The sequence below is a fragment of the Notolabrus celidotus genome, chromosome 18 (assembly GCF_009762535.1).
Source record: "Notolabrus celidotus isolate fNotCel1 chromosome 18, fNotCel1.pri, whole genome shotgun sequence".
In the NCBI taxonomy this organism is placed as follows: Eukaryota; Metazoa; Chordata; class Actinopteri; order Labriformes; family Labridae; genus Notolabrus; species Notolabrus celidotus.
In genome coordinates, this window is record NC_048289.1 from 18047710 (window position 1) to 18068148 (window position 20439).

Sequence of the window (20439 nt, forward strand, 5' to 3'; positions counted from 1 at the left end):
GAGGAAATGAAAACATTCATAAAGCATTTCATTCCATTTCAATCATCGGGTTGCTTTTTCTATCAAAGCTTTATAAAATTGCGGTGTCCATTTTCATATCTTCCAAATAAAAAGTCTACCCAGCCCGCATTTTTTCAATGCATTAATCAAGCTCTGCGGCATGGTCATTCATAACCATCAATGCATATAAACACACACACACACACACACACACACACACACACACACATACACACACACACACACACACACACACACACACACACACACACACACACACACACACACACACACACACACAAACACACAGTATGTATCTGCTCTCCTTTCCCCCTGCTGACAGGTGTCATCCATCACACTAGCTGTCCGTTAGTGGTTCCATATGTTGAACGTCGGCCATACTGAATAGAGACATCTGTGTCACCGAGGCCTGGGCCTGCAGTGTTTGTGCCCTGACTGGCTCTCTATCAAACAGCTGCTGACACCCTGGTCACTAAAAGCAAAGTCCATCTCTCGAGAGGTTCAAACCGGCCAAGAATGGATGAAATGGGCACCAAAGGCTGTTTTGGTCTGCTTTCAGACCAGCTTGAAGGTCTGCAGAGACTCAGCAACAGAGAGCTGGGTCTAAATAATGCAGCGAGATCAGAGCTGGCAATCACAGAATAAGGTCTGATGTGTTGGAAGAGTTGTGAGAGGTCATTTCGGTGCTGCAGCACGTCTGAGTTTTGTTATCTTGACAAGCTGCATCCACTATTAAGTGTTTGCATACTAGTTAAAAATAAGCTTGAAACTTTATCTCTCTAACCTGACCTCCAAATGGCCCTGCACTGCAAAGATTTTTGAGGTTACATGCTTATTTACATGCTTTGTTATCTTTAAATGTAGATTTCAGGGGTCCAAAGTAAAGGCACAATCAGTGCCGTAGAAACAAACAGGAAACCAGCGGTACTAACGTGGCATCAGTGCCCTCTTTGACATCACAAATATTTCCACTTGCTAAGTGGTGCCAGATGCTGACCAATTAACCTTTATGAAAGAAAATTAGGCTTGTTTCATTCATATGGTTCACCTTCAGCTGGTGCCAAGCCATGTGATGGAGCTGTATGTAATCCAAAACATGGATTTTCACTATAATTGACTGTAATGGAGTATTTCCAAGAGTATAATAAGTTTTAAATGAAAAAAAAAGCATTCCTAAATCAATAATTTGAATAATATGATTGATTAAGTAGCTGTGGAATAAACAGGGTAATGTATAGTGAATGGGTTGCAGGATTGGAGGCTTCAGGGTGAACACTTTGTGTTAAGGTCCATCTCACACAGTTAGGTTTCCAAATCAAAGACCATTTAAAGTGAGTGGGTGGATAGACCCTGCCAGTCTAAGTCAGGGTCCTGTCTCATTCCAAATAAATTAATAAGTAATACTACAAATAAAAAATGTCCTCCATGTTGTTCACAGATTCAGAATGCTAGCAGAAATAAATGCCACAGTGCCAACAGGCAGAAGTAAAATGTGCTGGACTCCTTTCTGCGGATCTTTAAGCCTCGGGTCCACAGGATGTGTGGCGTTACATTACGGCTGCGTCGCACACTGCGCATCCGATACGTTCCCATTCTAGTCAATGCTCTTGGGTCCACAGGGTGCCCTGCGGCGCGTCTCAGCTCTGTCTCAGGAGCATGCCCCCCACCGCTCCGCCAGAGATACGCTTCAAGTCTATTTTTCGATGGAACCCACGACCAGCACGCATCAATATGCACATAAAACGACCTGGACAGGAAGTCAGGCACGAGGATCACATGCAACATCCGCCAATCTCAAAATAAAACACTGTATATGGACTCCTGACCGTTTAATGATCGTATAGATCAGAAATACTCATCAATTATGGATGTGAGCTACAAACAGTCATATCTGTGATCCATGTCGACCACAACAGGACTTTAAGATGATAACTGTGTCAGAAGGTAACAGGACAACAAAATAGAGCCAAATTATTATTATTAAACTCATCTAAACCTGCAAAAACGAAACTTAACAGTTCTGCAGCATACTAAGTGATGATTAAAGCACAAAAGTAACAGAATACTATCCAAATGAGCAGAAATTCAACCACAGAAAGGCTCTGTGACCTGTTGTTTGTATGTGGTTCTCTCCATGCTGGACGCAGCTGATGCTGCCTGCTCTGAGCTGCGCTACGCTCCCAGCTCGTGTCCTGTAGAGCAGGGCACAAGCCCTCGGACGGAGCAAAGCCGCGTCGCAGCCGTAACGCGGCGCACACGCATCCTGTGGACTCTTGGGGTTCAAGTATGTTTCGTAATTCTCCACTTATCATATGTGAATTAAAAAGTGTATGCAAATAAGGGTACCTTACATATCGACATCACACTATATCAGGGATGGGCATTTCAAGCCAAAACACTACTCGATAATCATTGGCATCTACTCGACGATAATTTGAATAATCACACGCTGTACTTTTGAAAGAGCTTATTAGCAACTTGGTCTTGTTTAGTGTAATAAAATCGATCACACCGATAGTAGTGAGCAAGTTCGATCTGTAGACATGTTGTTATGTTGCTTTTGCATGCAAACTATCGTGTATTGTTATCGCCTAGTATAAGAGCTAGTGGCTAAACAGCTTTCCAGTGTTACTGGAACATGGTCAACTCATATGTGACGTTATTCCCAGCCGACATCCAAACTTCCGAGGTTCATGGAACGCACCATGTGTCCTCCAGGAGAATCCATCATAACTGACGTGATTGAAGCATACACTTCTATGGATTTCTATAGGATACAGGTATGCTCATCATTTCTAAAGCAACACATCTCCCTTGTGCTTTAAGACTAAAACTAACTTCTTGAACTTCCTTCAGAGCGGTATGGAAGTCGATGTGAAACTCACACGTAGAATTGAAAGGTTCATTCTGCATCTTGAAAGGGTCGAGAAACACACGACTGAGGATGTGTTTCTCCCCTAGTTATCATTTCAAAACAGCTTGGTCCATTTTATACAGCAACACTCTCCAGTGGATGCAAAGTCTCTTCATTAATGCAACACTTAAACTGCAGCACTGTTTGTGTGTTTTTGCACAGTAAAGGGAGGGCTGGGATAAGTTATTGAATTAAAGACGGACAAACGCCTCCCATTGACAAGTATGCATTTTACATTTTAATTAAATCATGGCAAAGCAGTGGTTTCCAGCACTTTTCAGATTGAGGCTGAACCTCACCACTTTTTCAAGTGCAACAATAAAGTGCACTCAAAAGAGCTAAGGAGCAGTGTTTTGTTCTTTACATTGCCCTTCACAATGCCATAATGCACAGAGAGTGGCACTCAGCGCTGCACTAATAGCTAATGTAGTGCCTCTTTGCTGGTTGCAATTCAGTGGTTTTATTTCTCTCAGCGGCAGGTGACACAGAGCCGGCCCCGACAGTGGAAACACTGCTGGTCCTTCCATGTCAATTTGAGGATGTAGCTCCCCATATTGCTTTAAGTTACGCTCTTATCCCGGGTGGCATTGAGATCTTAAGTGTGCTCAGAGCCACACTTCTTCTCTCTTTGTGTGTGGGAGGGATTCACATTACAGGAATAAAGAGATGAAGAGGAAGAAAGCATGTGAATGTGCGGGGGTATAATGATGAATTAATCAACATTTGAGAGCAGTGTGTTCCCAGGAAATGTAGTAAAATATACCCAAAAGTAGCATAATGTGTAAAATAATATCCTCAATCCTCCTCAATGTTTTTGCTAATTGAGAGATCATTTTTAGAATTGTTGTTGTAACAGGAATAAAACAACCTTCAAATATTGTTTTTAAACAGCCTGAAAAATCTATAAAAATGTTATATCATCAGGACATCACTCTCATAATTTCCTTTAACATACAATTGAAAAAATGTCAGCATGTCTGTCGCCCTGATTGCAGAGGACAATTCATATAAAGAAGAGGGGCATGTGGAGAAAGGCCCATCAGTGGCAGATTACTTATTGATGTGGGGAGTGGATGAAGAGCTGACACAGAATTGCAAGCAGAGGGCATGAGCTGGTTGAGAACAGCACAATAAGGTCCAATTACATGGCAGGACACCACTGTGTGATGGTCTGTATGTCTGAAGGAGCTCTTTCAAGACTACTTGTATCAAAAGGCTTTGCAAAGAGGACAAAATGAGGGTGGGCTTTAATTTAGATTATTTTCATGACAGTAGTTTGCATTAACTCAAAATAACTGATGAACGGCGCTTTAAAACAGTCAAAATGAAAGAAACTGCAAGATGGTAAAGAAATGCAGCTGTTGATAAACTTGAACCCATGCGTTAACCTGATGTAAGACTCTTCTAATGTGTGTGTGTGTGTGTGTGTGTGTGTGTTTAAAAGCAAGTAAGAAAAAGAGGACTCACATCGACCACATGCTGCAGCAGCTCTGTTTGTTCTCCTCTGGCGTCCAGTGCAACAGCGACAGAGGCAAACGGACGGCTGGCCATCTGCTGGCGCTCCCTCATCAGTTGCTGTAACACCAAACATAAATGATGGATTAATAAAAAATGAAACATAGTCTTATTGAAGAAGAAAAAAAAGGGACAATTTTCAGTGGTTATTAAAATAGTGAGAAATAAGCTCTGGAAAAATGGTACTGTAGTTCATAGAGTATAAATTGTTTACATTATAAAATGATAATTTGGTAAAAAACAAAAAAAAACAAACAGTTTATTGCTTTTGTAATGGTGTTCAATCAATCAATCAATCAATCAATCAATCAATCAAGTTTGTTTATATAGCACCTTTGATACAAATCAAATGCAACCTTAAGTGCTTTACAGTAAAGGAAAAACAAGAAAGAAGCAGAAATAAAATAAAGGAAAGACATATTAGGGGAAAATAATAATAATAATAATATTAATAATAATAATAATAATTCATATTAAAATAACACAAAATAAAATAGAGACTAATACACACCAACAATAAAATATGTATAACTAAAATAAGTTAAAGCATCAACATTAAGAGTACAAACAGTTAAAATAAATAGATTTAAAATGGGTATGGATAAGAGTTAGAAATAAAACTAAGGCTAAAAATATCAATAAAACTCAGTAGATAAATTAAATAAATGAATTAATGAATGTATAAATAAATCAAAAATAAATAAATAAATAGTGTTGATGACAGAAGACCTTTATTAATAATCTCTATTCAAAATAGTCAATCAATAGTCAAAAAAGCTACTGAATAGTTGTTACTAACTGTTAGTTAACACGTGACAATTGCCATAAAATACACATTTTTGGAACAAACAGGAAATACAGCTAGGACTTAAAAATTCTACTGACATTACAGTGTAAGTCAGGGGTTCCCAAAGTGTGGGTCGGGACCCCCTTGGGGGCTGAGAGACACAAATGGGGGAGTCGTGAGATGTCTTCAAGAATGTTTTTTTTGTTTTGTTTTGTTTTTTGAGTTATCTAAAAATAGTACTTTTTACCCGTTATAATAAAAAATATCAACAAAAATAGTAGCTAAGCTTGAAATAAAACCTTGAAAATAGAAACTGTAATGAGTTTTCTGCCTTTCTTTGTTGCAAGATGACTCCTAAGTTTAGGGTTAGTTATCAAAAGCATCAGTAGCAGTAGGTTAATTCATAACAGCACAGGAAACACAGCCACATGATCATATAGGTAGGGTCAATTTCTGCAGACCAGCTAAAAGAAGCCACATTAAATCACTTTGAGGGACAGTGGGGGTCTTTGGCACCTATATTTTTGGGGTGGCGGGTTGAAAAGTTTGGGAACCTGTGGTGTAAGTACATATCAGATGTGTTTTTTGGATAAACAAGAAATAAAAAAAACTTTCACTGACTTGTTAAATAAGCGGGTTATCTGCCATGATAATATTAAGGAAGGGGAAAAAAAGAAGTAAATGAAGAAGAAGAACTCAAATTCACAAAGTGCCTTTCAAGAGACTCAGCATTCTGTACAAGTGGGGCGAAAAGAGGTATTAAGAGTTTTAAGTCCATAAGCCTTGTTGAACAGGTGGCTTTTAAGCTGTTTTTTAAAATGTCCTTTGTGTATTGGTGCAGGGGGACAGTTCTAGAAGGTGTGTGCTGCCACACTGAAGGCTCTGTCTATAAAAAGTTCTGAGTTTGGTGAGGAGAATGGAGAGCTGACACGTCTGAAGATGAGTGCAGGGATGGTGGAGGTCTGTCAAGTACTGGTAGGTAAGACTGTGAGGAGATCTGCAGTTGAGGAGGAGAATTTTGTAGTGGATGTGGAGCGAATGAAAGTGGAAGAGGGTGATGCGTTGTGGGTCAAAACCCTGGCAGCTGAGTTTTGCACATGTTGGAGCCTGTCCCAAGAGTTTGCAGAGTACCCAATACAGGACTCTGTTGGGATTTATGCTTCTGTGCTGTCATAGATTGAACAGTTTACAGTATTTTATTGATGACACTTTAGTTAAATGATGGTATATCTGATTAATAATGTAGTTGAAAAGCAATTGTTCCAAAATAGAAAATATGTATTAAAATAGTCTACATCTTCAGGACTAGCCCTGTATCAGTGATATTGCTATGTTTTCAATGTGATGAGTCCCTTGGGCCCAAAGGTGGTGATTTGAACGGGAAATGAAGGTGTGTCCCTTAGAAGTATGGACCATGAGTTTACTGCATCCTTTCTGATTACAATGAACTAGAGACATAGGATTCGTACCTACAAAAATCACTGTATTATGATGATACAAACATCAATAGCAGATATAAAAAAACTAACTAAATTCATCAGAACACGTGCAAACCTATCAGTCATCAATATGGATTGAAAGGTCCATAACATGATATTCAAAGTAATTTGTGTCTACCTGAATAAAAACAAACAAATGTTCTTCACAGAAATGCAGTAACAACCCACAATTGACACCATTCCTTTGTCCTCACACTGAACAGATTATAGCTTCTTTCGTTCCCCACTGATCAATATGGTTAAACAACTACTGTCACATTTTCATCAGCAACGCCGTGTCTGATCAATATCCAAACAGGCCGACATTTTGGCGGCAAGGACATCGCTGATTGGTATTGGATTTGTGATGAGCTTAAGTGTGTCGCATTAAGATCTAATTGTGCTTCAGATTACGAAGCAAATCAGGTGCTTGAGATCATCGGCCAAGTAACCTGCCCTTCCATCGCCCCTAAGGGGAGTTCAATAAATACAGAAGAACATGTGCACGAACACGCAAATATAATTACATACAAGTGTGTTACTAATACACCTAAAAAACAACAACAACATAGAGAATGAATTGCCGCCTTTCTTCTTTTGTTCCTGGTTCTGTTACATTCAATTAGTACCAGCAGCTCAATGTCTCACACAAAGAGCTAAGCTACAAAACAGACATAGATTAGCATAGCAAAGCGAATGTGTTACCCAGAGTATTCCAGTTGCTAAACATTACATCCAGAGGTAGGGAGTTATTACTTGCTAACTTGTGTCACAGACAACAAACAAAAAACAGCACTGCTTCGTCATTTGGGTACAATTCATTGTGAGGAAGTATTACATTGATGCCTGCATGTGTTAGCCACATTAGCTACATTTTTTATTTGTGTTATCCATTTCTAGTTCAGTACTTACGGAGCCCCTTAAGGGTCACAGCAAGATTTTTTTTGTGTTCCCTGACAATACTTTTGCGTTCCCTCGCAATACTTTTGCGTTCCCTTGGAATACTTTTAAGTTCCCTCGCAATACTTTTGCGTTTCCTCGCAGTTGTTTTGATTTCCCATGCAATGCTTTTGCGTTTCCTTACAATACTTTTGCATTCCCTCACTTTTGCGTTCCCTTGCAAAAGTTTTGCCCCTTCCGTTCCTTGTGAGCACCAATGTTAATTTCACTGGAGTGGATTAGCACTACCCATTGAGGTGCCCTGGCCTGAAGTCATGCATGTAAACTGTTGCCTACCGGCCCGTTTAAGGTGCAGTTGTGTGGTTAGAGTTTCTCAGATGATAACCAAATATCACCAGAAAAAAGTATTGCGAGGGAACCCAAAACAATTGCAAGCGAACATTTTGAGGGAATGCAAAAGGGGGGGGGTTATGTATGTGAGTGTCAACTGAAAATATAATATAGCTAGCTAGCTACATCCAACACATTTGCAGAGGTAGGCCTCAGTACAGCCATATGTTGGAAGAGCACAGATGTTTTTTGTTGCTTTCTCAGGGGCAAAAATAAACAAACAAATAAATTAGGCATGTCTGGTTAATTAGCTTATTGGCTAGATCTATGACAGCCATCTTTTCAGCTATGGGGAAAACAAGAAGCTAGCTTTTGCTTACAGCTTTCACACCCAACTTCACATTCTTTAAAAAATAAGTTAGAATTTCATGTGGTAAATCTGCCACATTTATCAAAATAATTTCTACATTAGCCAAGCGAGAATAAATTAGCTTAGCATAGCAACAATGGATAAAATGTTGGAGGTAGGGTATATATCAAGTGCTGTCTTATCCTCTCTAAATATAGTACTCCTCTATTTAGAGAGGAGAGGACAGTGGAATGTGGGTGCTTGACTTAACCACTAGGCTAAACCTATGCCCACAAATGTCACTTTATCAAATATTCACATATTTACATAACCATTGTTAAAAAGCCCATTCACCCTCTCAATTATGTCAATCTAAGAAAGAGCAAACATTGCATAAATGTTAAAAATTTGATGAACTGTGTCAACGTGTTTTCACGTTCTGTGCATCATAAAAGAAGCATTAATTGCCATTTTGAGCCAACCACTCTCAAACACTTTTTCACAAGCAAGCCTCCAATCTTGTACAAACTCAAGAAGAAAGTCCAGGTGAGTAGAATGTGACAACTTCTGTTTTGAATCACTCTAAAAACCTTCCCCAGGGGAGGTAAAGCTGAGAGAAAAACAACAGCCATATGAAATTGAGATTGATCAGCTGATTGATTTTCCTCTTTGCAGTTTTGATTTCTAAACTTTAAATCTGAGGGCCGGTGTTAGATTGTTGTTACATCTCTACTATTAAACATCAAACTAGTAGCACCAAAACCATCAGCTTTAAGCTGCTGGGCCACCACAGGTCACAATGAAAGATTTTGCCCTTTTCAAAAAGATAAAAAGCAGGATGGAGGGCCTTGAGGGGCTGTTGCCAAACAAGAAAACAGCTCACGGCTCATGAAGGTTTCTCGCACAAAAGCTTCAAATCAAACAACATTCATCCTAAATGTCAGATAGCAGTAATGTTATTTATCATGTTGCTGAATTTCATTTAAAGCAGCGGAGCAAAATAAGTGAGTAAAGGCAATGTCAGGCAATGTTAGCGCTTTGCTGTACGTGTGCTGGGAAACAACCTTGAAAGAGAGGGATGCTAGAAATGAATATTAAGTTAATGAGAAAAGGCTTCAGTGAACTCTGTAGAACCACAAAACATTTGTCCAATGACGGACTGATTTGGTCCAGAATACAAGCTGGAGCTATTCACTGTTCTGATAAGGACAGACATGCGGCACATTGCTATGCAACTTGATTAATTTGGCAGGTGAGAGGCTGAATTATCAGTCTTATGAATGCAATGTTTTGTTCCTTTCATGGAATTCTATAAAAGGGTATGTGTCATCCCGCCTCTGAGCGTATTCTACACCCAAACAGGTCACTTTGTCCTTTGCACAGATCACTGACTATACCCACTGCACCTTCCTGCAGAGTCCAAATGTTACTATGAAACATACCGGCATGAAAAATCAAACAAAAACAGCAGATTATAAAAACGAGAAGCAGTTTCCCTCTTTTTTGACTTCTTAACAGTATTTTAATGGATGTTTTCAAACACACACTGAGATTAATGGACTGAAGATCACTAAAAAAAGATACTCACTGTAGTAGAGAGCCTCTGCATACAACTCTGATATGATACTGATGTGCCTAAGTGTTTTTTTGTAGGCTGAGGAACCAACAACTCAGTGGGAATATAATTAGATTTTGTAGTTCTGTCAATTAATATGGTTAAATCCTAGCACTAAATATAAAGTGGATCTCAAATATTCATAAATAATCCCTTCCTGTGGTTCAGTTTACCAGTGTAAAAGCGTAGTGTACAACCTAAGTTGAACCCTTACTGCAGTGGAGCTCAATCATCTATCACTTCAGAGGGGGGGGGGGGGGGGGGGGGGGGGGGTTAAGACTTGGAACTTTTAACCGGACAAGGGACCATCAAGGTGATCAGGGGCTTAAGAGTGAGATAATCTTATTACAGCAATCGATGCCTGCTGATTGAGCTCTTCAAGGTAAAAGCAGAACGTGAGATTACGCCAAGTCTTCAAGGGGACATGTGAGGATTGTGCTGTAAGTAATGGGTCCTTCAGTTTTGTCAGCGACAGCATAGACGGATATCAGATACATGAACAGAATCAATTGACATGGTTTCATATATTCTGATCATTTTGAAGTACTTTGAATAATCAGTGGTAAGTAGTGCCAGCAGATTAATTGGTATTTTGAAGAGGGTATAATTCAATTTCTACTGTGCCAATGTCATGATGAACAATGAAACACTTCTTGCCAAACTAACTTTCCAGATTTCCAAAAGCCTGTCATTAAGAACTGCCACCATTCCTGGCGTGTATTGGATCCTGATAAGCTTTCAAACTGCTCGATGTGTCCCTCTTTAGTCAAAACCTCTGCTGAGCGTCTACAGACAAGCTAGTCCCTATTTGACCTTGTGTATAGCATTGCTTCTAGCTAATGTTATAGTGAGTTCCTGTTCACCTCGTTGGATTCAAAACCACGACAACCACCAGCTCATTATATATTTTACAAAGTAGACAAATGACCAACTTTTCACCAAATATTGATTTAAAGATGACTGATTCATACAACTAGAAATAAAAATAGTCCCTCTAATTTCACATTTGGAGCACTTCCATTGCAGCAGTATATTCTAATCAGCCTAAATGTAGATCTAAGTAACATTAAGGTGAACATTCCCATTGATGCTAAAGTTTGACAGGGCAAAGCCCATAACGTGTTCTGTTTTGTGTTCAGTTTGGTCAACCTTTTAACTCGACTCCTTGTGTCTTTTCACCTCCCTACCCCTACCTCAGCGCTGTATACCTGTTATTTTCTTCGCTTGTGACTGGTCTGCCCTCCTAACAAATGAAACTTGATATTGAAACTATTTTCCATGTTGTTCACCAATTCAGAATGCTAACGGAAACTAGCCTTTTTGCCACAGTGTCAACAGGCAGAGGTGAAATGTGCTGGGGCGCCTGTTGCTTCGTTTCTTTTTGGCTAACTCTCTGACGGGCTGATTTGTGATATACATAAATATTAACATTTTATTTTGTTGACTTATTTTTCTTTGAAGTTTATTGTGAGGATTTTTTATCATTATTATTATTATTATTACTATTTATAAAAGTATTTATATTTATTGTTGTTATTATTACTATTATTTGTTTTTTATTTTTGTGTTAATCATTACATTCTTAATATTATTATTATTTTGTATGTTTGTATCTACTTATTTTTAATTGTGTACTGTCTATTTATCTATTCATTTATCTTTACTTTCGGACTATGGACTAGGTGTTTTCAAAAATCTTGTTTGTTATTTTGCCTCTGAGTCTGATGGCTACATTGTTGTTTTGTGATGTTGGCTGAGTCTAATAAAAATGTGCTGGACTCCTTTCTGTGGATTAATTTCATTTGATCAGGTTGTCACTGGCAACACATTGATGTTGAGAAATACAGGAATTGTGCTTTAGGGCAGGGGTGTCCAAAGTACGGCCCGGGGGCCAATTGCGGCCCAAGGTCCATTTATTTATGGCCCCAAGCTTCCATCGTAAAGTGTGTTATTTATAGCATTAATTAATAGCATTAGAAATTAATCACATTCTGAATCATTTGTACATTTGAACTGGTAAAGTTGACAGGTCTTCAAATTAATGATTTTATCATGATGTGAAAATGTTCTTGATGAACAATAAACTGTCAGAAGACACAAAAGAAGACACAAGACAAAATCAAAATTATGAAATTGTGCAGAAAAGGCAAAATTTGGTGCATAAAAATTGTTCAGAACGCAGGAAAATAATGATTTAGTTCTTAAAATGCTGTCTGCTGGTCAGACAAGTCTTAAAAACAACATGAAAAAGAGGTGTGATGAAATCCAGATCGTGATCCTGCCATAGGAAAATAATGAGACAATATTTTTCCCAAACTGTCCGACCAATTTCCTCCAGAAGAAGATAAAGTTTGCTAATGTTTACGTGGCTTGTGGAGAACTGAGGACTACCTAGTTACTGTTTTATTGAGAAAAAAATGTAAAATAATTGTTATTTAATAGAGATTTCATCTATAACTTTTATGATTCCTAAGTCTCGGTAGGAGCCACTGGCTCTAAGGTATTCTGACAAGATCAAATGTGGCCCTCTTTGAAAAAAGTTTGGACACCACTGCTTTGGGGTATCGACCAATCAGAATCAAGTATTTTACACAGCTGGGTAATAACTACTCTTAATATCCTGCTGTGCTCTTAATGCAAATGCTGATTTTAATTCTATGAATGGTGAACTTGTAAATCACCTTAGATAAGTATGTTCAACACTTAGGGGGCACAACATGGAATGCACAGAACTTCTTTGAAAATACAAATTATTAATACTAATCAATAATAGAAGTTTAAGTGACTCCCTTTAAAATGTGATTTTTATGCTTTAGGTACCACGCAAAAGTTGATACAATAATTTTAGTCTAGGTCAAAGTAGAGACAAATCTGATTGGTACAGCCATCCTCCAGAGATGCAGCAAGTTGTACAACAGGACTTAAACATTTACTTATTATCAAAGATAACCCTATTTAATCTATATTATTGCCTCCCACATAATTTAACATTATAAACACTATGCTTCTTCTTCGTCTTCTTCTTATCATTATTGGTATGATTTTTTTTAACATGCATTAATCAACATTATTAACATTAACATTTTTTAACATTATTAACAGTATTGCTGTTATCATTATCTATTATTAAAAGGAATTTATCAACAGTATTTTAAATTATTTCCACTATTCATCCTCTACTATTTTTTATCATTATTAACAATCTCATCATCATTTATGTATTTACATTATTTACATTAACAGTAAGTTAAACATTATTTTGTTCTAAGCTGACCCAAGGCAGGATTAAGCCATCAGTTACAAACTGGCAACATCCATCACCAACACCAAGGACAATTTCTATGGACTGATGATAGCTTTTAATGAGCAGATGCTTATTAGTGACTGTTGGATTTAGTAAATGCTAGACTTAAAAAATGCCAGACAAAAAGTCACTTTATGTGGTAACTGCTTTTCAATTATAGCTTTAGGTGCTTTTGGAGTGCTTGTAAAAATCACCACTCTAAGGTAATGGTCAGCACATATGTCCCTCAGTATGTAGGAGGTGTGTCTGTGCTTTTGTGAGTGATTGTACGAGTATGCGAGAGATAAAAAAAAAAGAGCAGAGCTGCATTAGATACAGCAACATGTTTTTGTGTAAAAACATGTCTGTGTTGCAGTCTCGTGAAATGTCATCGCCCCCCTTCCATCTGTTCCCCCCACAGGTGACTTCAAAGAGGTCAGCCCTTGTCCTCCTCCTTGGCATTTACAGCTGTTGTCTTTTATTTCTTCATCCCCCCACTCAGGAACTAAGTCTTGTCGCCTATCCTTATAAAATTATTGTGAGACAACAGCATCACCTCTGGAACCAAGTCAATTATCTATTTAGTAGAGGTGTGAGGATTCACTCAGCTCATGAGAAGAGATGAGACAAGCGCGATTGGACAAGGCAAGGTGAGACAAGACGATTCAGTCGACAACCAATCGAGCTTTCTTTATATAGCGCCAAATCACCACAAATTTTACCTCAAGACGCTAATACATAGCAAGTCTAGACCATGCACTATGTTAAATTATTAAGTAAGACCCAACATCAACACAGGGTAAGAGTCAGTCTTATCTCACCTTGATCCACAGTAAGGAGAGCACTTTGCAGAATTTAGCAAGTTACAGCGGCGAGGAAAAACGTCCTTTTAACAGGCAGAAACCTCGAGCAGAACCAGACTCATGTTAAACAGCCACCTGCCTTGACCTGGTTGGGTACACGATATTGGTTTCACAAGAACGAGAAAATATTTTCTGATAAGTTTTAAGAAAACTTCAATGATAAAATAGGGAAATGGAGAAATATTCCATTCAAATGAAAGTCACAAAATGCAAAACAACGCAGGGCCTAGCCATTTTGAAATGTTTTACTTTCTGACTGAGTATTAATTACCAAACCATTTTCAAATAACTTATTTGAAAATGCCAATCCAGAAAAGTTGTACAGTTTTTTCCAAGTTTTCTTTTAAAATATTCATTCATAACAGAATTGCACATTGTAATGTTATTACTCTAAATTCAATTATCATTATTATACTCATATATTGCTTTATTCAGCTATTTACCTGTTTACTCTTTAGAAGTACATAAATACAATTATTTTATTTAGCATTATCTTTTGTATTTATTTTATATTTTGTGTGTGCAAGTATGTATATACAATATATACATATAGTTATTATTTCAAGTTATGTATGTATATTTTATTATTATTATTATTATTTATTTTTCTTTTTTTGTATGTGTATATATATACTTTCATATGACTATGTTTGAAACATGAAATGATGTTTGAAATAATGGACCTGTATTGTAAGGTTTAGTTTGCGTTTTGCCAATAAAAAAAAAAAATCTTGAAAAAAAAAGAATTGTACATTGTAAGAAAATTTAAAGAAAGGTTTCAAATTGTAACTCATTAGAGCACCTGTAAAATGTTTGATCGTTAAAGATGCAGGGATGCACTTTTTTTTTCAGGACAAGGTTGACAAAAAGATGAGAGGTATTACTTTGTTCACAGGGGGCGCCACAATCAACGCAAACAGAAAGTCATCGATAGGCATTACAGTCATCCATAAGTTTAACAGGATGAAATCTGGAAAAATCTACACCACACTGAGTAACAGGAGGGACAGGAGGACTCTGCTGCTTGTGCTGACTTTATAGATCGAAATAAATGATTGTTTTATTGCTGGTAAATGTAAGTTAATATGCAGATATTCAGAGCATATCTCTGACAGTTGTTTATATGACCAGTAGAATTAGCCCAGCCTAACTGGTATAGAAAAGCCTAATGTAAACTCAGCATCAAGCTTGGCTACAAATCCTTCTCATTAGAGTAAATCCATAACAGGTTTTAGGGTATCCCTGAAGGTGTGGCTTGGAAGGTGAAGGTGGAGAAACCAGGTGAAGAGGCAGGTACAATTAGAAAAACAATTGTGACCCAACAAGGCGAGCAGATTCTGAACAGAGCGTCTGATAGTGTGTGATCAGACTCAAGTGGACCACTAATTAAGGACTGGGTGGGGTTATTTCACATTTTGTGAGTGAGTTAACAATTCAGACACCCACTTATACGTTCAAAATACTGAAAAAGTAGTTTTTTCATGATATGTACCGTTTAAGTAAAATATGTTTTTTAGATAATCATTCCCCTCAAACTTGAACTAGTTGACCTTTTAAAGCTTACAGAAGAAGCCAAAGTCCCACAGAATAGCAGTGGGTTTCAGGATGTAGGATGGATTCAAACACGGAAATATGACTGGATAACAAATATATGTGAACTAGTGGTGCAACGGATCATCGTTGATCCGTGATCCGTACGGATGCCTCTCCACGGTTCGGCACGGACGTGGTCCGCGGATCGGTTGATGAAAAAAGTTGCGCGTGTTCACGTGATGACCGCATGTTCAATCCACACTCACTCGTCAAGCGCAGCTGTAGTCATGGCAAGTGGAGGAGCAGAGGGACTTGAAAAACCTCCTGCATCTTGTAAGTCACATGTATGGGAGCATTTTGGTTTCCCTGTGAAATACAGTGAATGCTGAATGTGCTTGAGCCACGTTATGAAACTCCGTTGCGCACCCACTAGACCAGAAGCCGTCAATACGCGGCCCGCGGACCGCACCCGGCCGCCTATTTGTGGCCCCCGAACTGTTTTTCCTTCACTCTGTGTTTTGGTCGGGTCACCGTGTGTTTACCGGGACTTGTCTCCATGTCAGATACGCAGACAGGCTGTTACTGGGTCACTTAGAGTTGAATGCTGCGAGTGAAATTTTTAACTTTCACTTTCGTTTCTGGAGCGGTTCGCATATTGGCACTTTGCCAGCTGTAGGACCCTAGAATGCACGAAAACGGTGTGTTCACAGTTTGCAGCTCAAAGAAAAGTGGACGGTGAAAATCGGCAAATGAAAGAAGAATGGAGTGAAACTTTTGAAGTTCCTCTGCTCCTTCACTTGCCATGCCATGAAATGCAGCGAATGAGGCAGGACTGGGCCCACAGATAGGGTGCTTTGCACAAGCTGTACATTTTGAGTTGAATCTTGTTTTTATTTAATGGGCAAAAGTTTACAAGGGTTTTACAAAATAAATGGAGGACAAAGTTTTTTGTTTTTTTTTGCTGATCCGAAAAATGATCCGATCCGTGACTCAAAACCGTGATCCGATCCGAACCGTGAGTTTTTTGATCCGTTGCACCCCTAATGTGAACCCAAATGCAGAGTAATAAAATATACAGTAAGTGTTGATGAATAGGTTGAAAGAAATTATGAGCAGTGATTTGAATCATCTGCAAAAAAAAGCATAATTATCTCCTTCTCCAAGAATTAAACCTAAAGCTACTTTGATGACAAAACTTTTCAATCACCTGGAATTAAAAGATAGAGTTTTTTTTAAATATCAATTTTTCATCTGGCAGCTGAAGGGCAGCGACAAACAGATGACGAGAATGCCAAGAGCAGACAGTTAAAGTGAGCAGAATTTCAATGACATGAGCCCATCTGCCTGCATTAATTTTTATTGACTTTAATTCTTTGGATAGGCATGATTCGCAGGCACGGTGGCTATCATTCTTGTTTACTTTCATATATCAATTAGAGGGTATAAAATTCAGATCCTATGATTATCAATGTCATTCCCAAAGGGGAAATAAATAGCAGGAGCTTTATTAGTCCACTGCAGGTTTGAAGTCTGGATGGGCACCAGATTAAACTTCTTGCTTTTCAGTGACAAACAGCATCGAGGAACACATAGGGCTCGCTCTGAAGAGATGGAAATGATGGCTGCGGTGGCAGAAATCAGTGAGAACTCCATGCAGTTTGAGTTCATGGCAGAGAGCTGAATTTACATACATTTTCCCTCTTCCTCAATTTCCTGTGTAGTCTCTTTCTTACCCTCTTTTTTTTAATTTCTCCTGCCAATCATCTCCACTTTCTCTACTTTTCATCCTCACATTTCCCCACCCGACCCCATCTTTCCTATCAACACTGAATATTAATGTTTCATTCTATCCTCTTCCTGTCATTCACCCTATCTCTATTTGCTTTTTTCATACTTCTCCCACTTGTGCACTTAACTTTTACGCTGCAATTTACTGGACCTATTATCTGTACTTGAAACTATAATTATTTCTGACAAAATAATCGATCAAATACCGGGACGTTGTACCTCACAAAGAGGCATTTTCCATTAGCAGACATAGTACTTCCTTCAAAGTTGGTCTAAAAGCTTCTAAATGAACTCAGTTTGTTTATCAGGCTGAGGACACTGGCTGCTGATATGTATCGATCTTCTATCTCACAGTTTAGGTTTTAGACATCTTAAACCCAATGAATGTGACTAAACAATCCGCTGGTACCCCTTTTATTTATCACAGTTGTTTTCTGACATGTCTCCTCATGCATGGAAACTGTTTTTAAAGTACAGTATGTAGCTTCTACCATGAAGGTTCTCTCAATCACTACAGTAAAGCCTGATTTATACTTTTGCGTTGATTCGACGGCGTAGCCTATGCCGGAGGTCCAAGTAGCTCCCGTGCCTATGCAGAGGCCTACGCAAGTAGCTGACATGTACCTCCTCAAAAATGTAACTACCCATAGAATCAACGTGGACCACAAGCCCTGTGATTGGTCCGCTCGGCGGCATTGTATTTCTTGCATTTACATCACTTTGGGGATTCCCGTTCTTCGGCCATGTATTTCATCTCCTCCTCTCCATTCTTCATGTAATCATGTCTGTATGATAAACAGCAACATGGATCAGCTGTAGATTAACATAACACGCTCTGAATCGCTGTGGAAAAGTAAACAGAGATCGTAGCGGGGCCGGAAGCAGGCGACCAGCTATCAGAGAGACCGCACTGTCTTCAAACGCTTCGGCAGAGAATTGCTGCGCGACACGGATACATCGACGCACAAGTATGTGGTGCTCATGCCCGCGTCACCCCCTGCTGCGTAGGGGCGACGCAGAAGTATAAATCAGCCTTAACTCTAAGACACAGTTTGATGTCAAATCCTGGGGAAACCAGGGGATAATGAGAGTTGTTGTCACTCTTATGTCGCATCGTTTAATATTATTGATATGTCCACAGAGAAAGCTAACCGGGGAACCAGATGAATATCTTGAGTAGAACTACTTGGACTGCTTGCTTCACCTTAAGGTTCCTCAGTGCTGAGCTGATTTTGCTCTAATGGTCTGTATAGTAATACTGCCCCGGCCGGACAGGTGCATTTCTGTGTGGAGTTTGCATGTTCTCCCCCTGCATGCGTGGGTTCTCTCCGGATACTTCGGCCTCCTCCCACAGTCCAAAAACATGCTCACCAGGCTGATTGATCACTCTAAATTGCCCGTAGGTGTGAGTGTGTGTGTGAATGGTTGTCTGTCTCTCTGTGTTAGCCCTGTGATAGGTTGGCGACCTGTCCAGGGTGTACCCTGCCTTCCGCCGAAGCCAGCTGGGATAGGCTCCAGCCCCCCGTGACCCCAAGCGGGATAAGCGGTTAAGATAATGGATGGATGAATCTTTTACTCTTGGTTCTCAAACCTGACTCGAGAATTGGGGTGCCATTGTAACACACTGAGATATTGAAAAGTGGGGCCTAACAGTTTGGCCTAATTGTTGTGTGCTGCATGTACAGAGGCTATCATCCTCGATGCGGTGGCCTGGGTTTGAAGCTGATCTGCTCTTTACAGCATGTCTTTTCCCACTCTCTCTCCCAGCTTCATGCTCTATCCACTGCAATATCCTCTAAATAATGGCATAACAGCCCCCAAATAAACTTAAAATAAATGAAAAAAATATCAAAAAGTAACACTTTGCTGAACTAAAGATTGATAAAATATGGTCATGTACAACTTAGTCGGTTTCATAGAATTACCTCTCTCCGTCTTGAAGCCCAGCAGGTCTGTTTAATTTTCCACACGACTGCCGCCACCAGGAGTAGTGAGAGAAAGCAACTGTAACGAAAGAGACAGAAGAATATCAAGGATAATGCCTTCAACAAATAACAGCTGTCATTAAAAAGTCCACACATACTGTATATGATAAAGATTTAATCCAAATGCCGAGAGCAGTCAGTTTCAGTGGCATCTAAAGCTTTTATATTGGGTATAAATTCGATGTCACCATGTTGCAGAACATCTGTATATTGTAAGTGTTTCATTTAGCTCTTCATGCTGCCTGAAAACTTCCCTGAACAACTACAGGTAGTTTACTTTGTCCAAAGGACTTCATAGGAAGTGCTGTTTGTGATCTTGTAAGGGGGTAGTCATGACTTTGTGTGTATTGAAGAACACACTTCCTCTTCAGGTTGTCACAGAATTATTAAAACTTACATACATACATTAAAGGTGACATATCATGCAAAATGGACTTTTTAATGGTTCTCTACCTGAAATATGTGTCCCTGGCATGTCTACAAACCCCCCGAGAATGAAAAAAATCCATTCTACCCCTGTTTTGATTTCTCCACCTTTCTGTAAATGTGTGTGAAACGAGCCGTTTCAGACTTCCGTGTTTTTGTTACGTAACAACAATATCCGGTCTGTCACGGAGTCAGAGCTCAGAGCTTGTTCAGCCCATAGACTGTATAAAATAATATTGAATCCCCCCCCCCCGTTTTTCATTACCTGCACAAATGTGTGCTAACAAGGAGCTTAGGAGGGAGGCATGCTAGTTGTAGGCTGTCTTAATAAACACAAAGGTCGGTTTTACTCCCCACGTCTGCAGATTTGAAGATCTAGTGGATGATTTTTATTTATCATGGATAAGTGCTAGCGCTAGTTAGCATAGCTACATGTCGTAGCTGTAGCTGTGTACCAAGACACACGTCTACATACTGACAAATAAAACAACAAGAAACACTAAATCTGTGACCAATCCTTCAGAAAGGTCCCGCTGCCTTTCTGGCAGAGGTCGGTTTTACTCCCCACGTCTGCAGATTTGAAGATCTAGTGGATGATTTTTATTTATCATGGATAAGTGCTAGCGCTAGTTAGCATAGCCACATAGCTACA

The 20439-nt window shown here is 39.1% G+C and overlaps 1 protein-coding gene across 1 annotated transcript in view; it reads right to left on the minus strand.

Moving 5' to 3' along the window:
* Positions 1–20439, minus strand: part of atrnl1b (attractin-like 1b) — a 126874-nt gene that overhangs the window by 12243 nt on the left and 94192 nt on the right. The window contains exons 26-27 of the mRNA XM_034708010.1: positions 19302–19380; positions 4403–4510 (exon numbers count right to left, since the gene is read on the minus strand). Coding sequence (XP_034563901.1) covers positions 4403–4510; positions 19302–19380 — 187 coding nt within the window. The remainder of the gene's footprint in view (positions 1–4402; positions 4511–19301; positions 19381–20439) is intronic.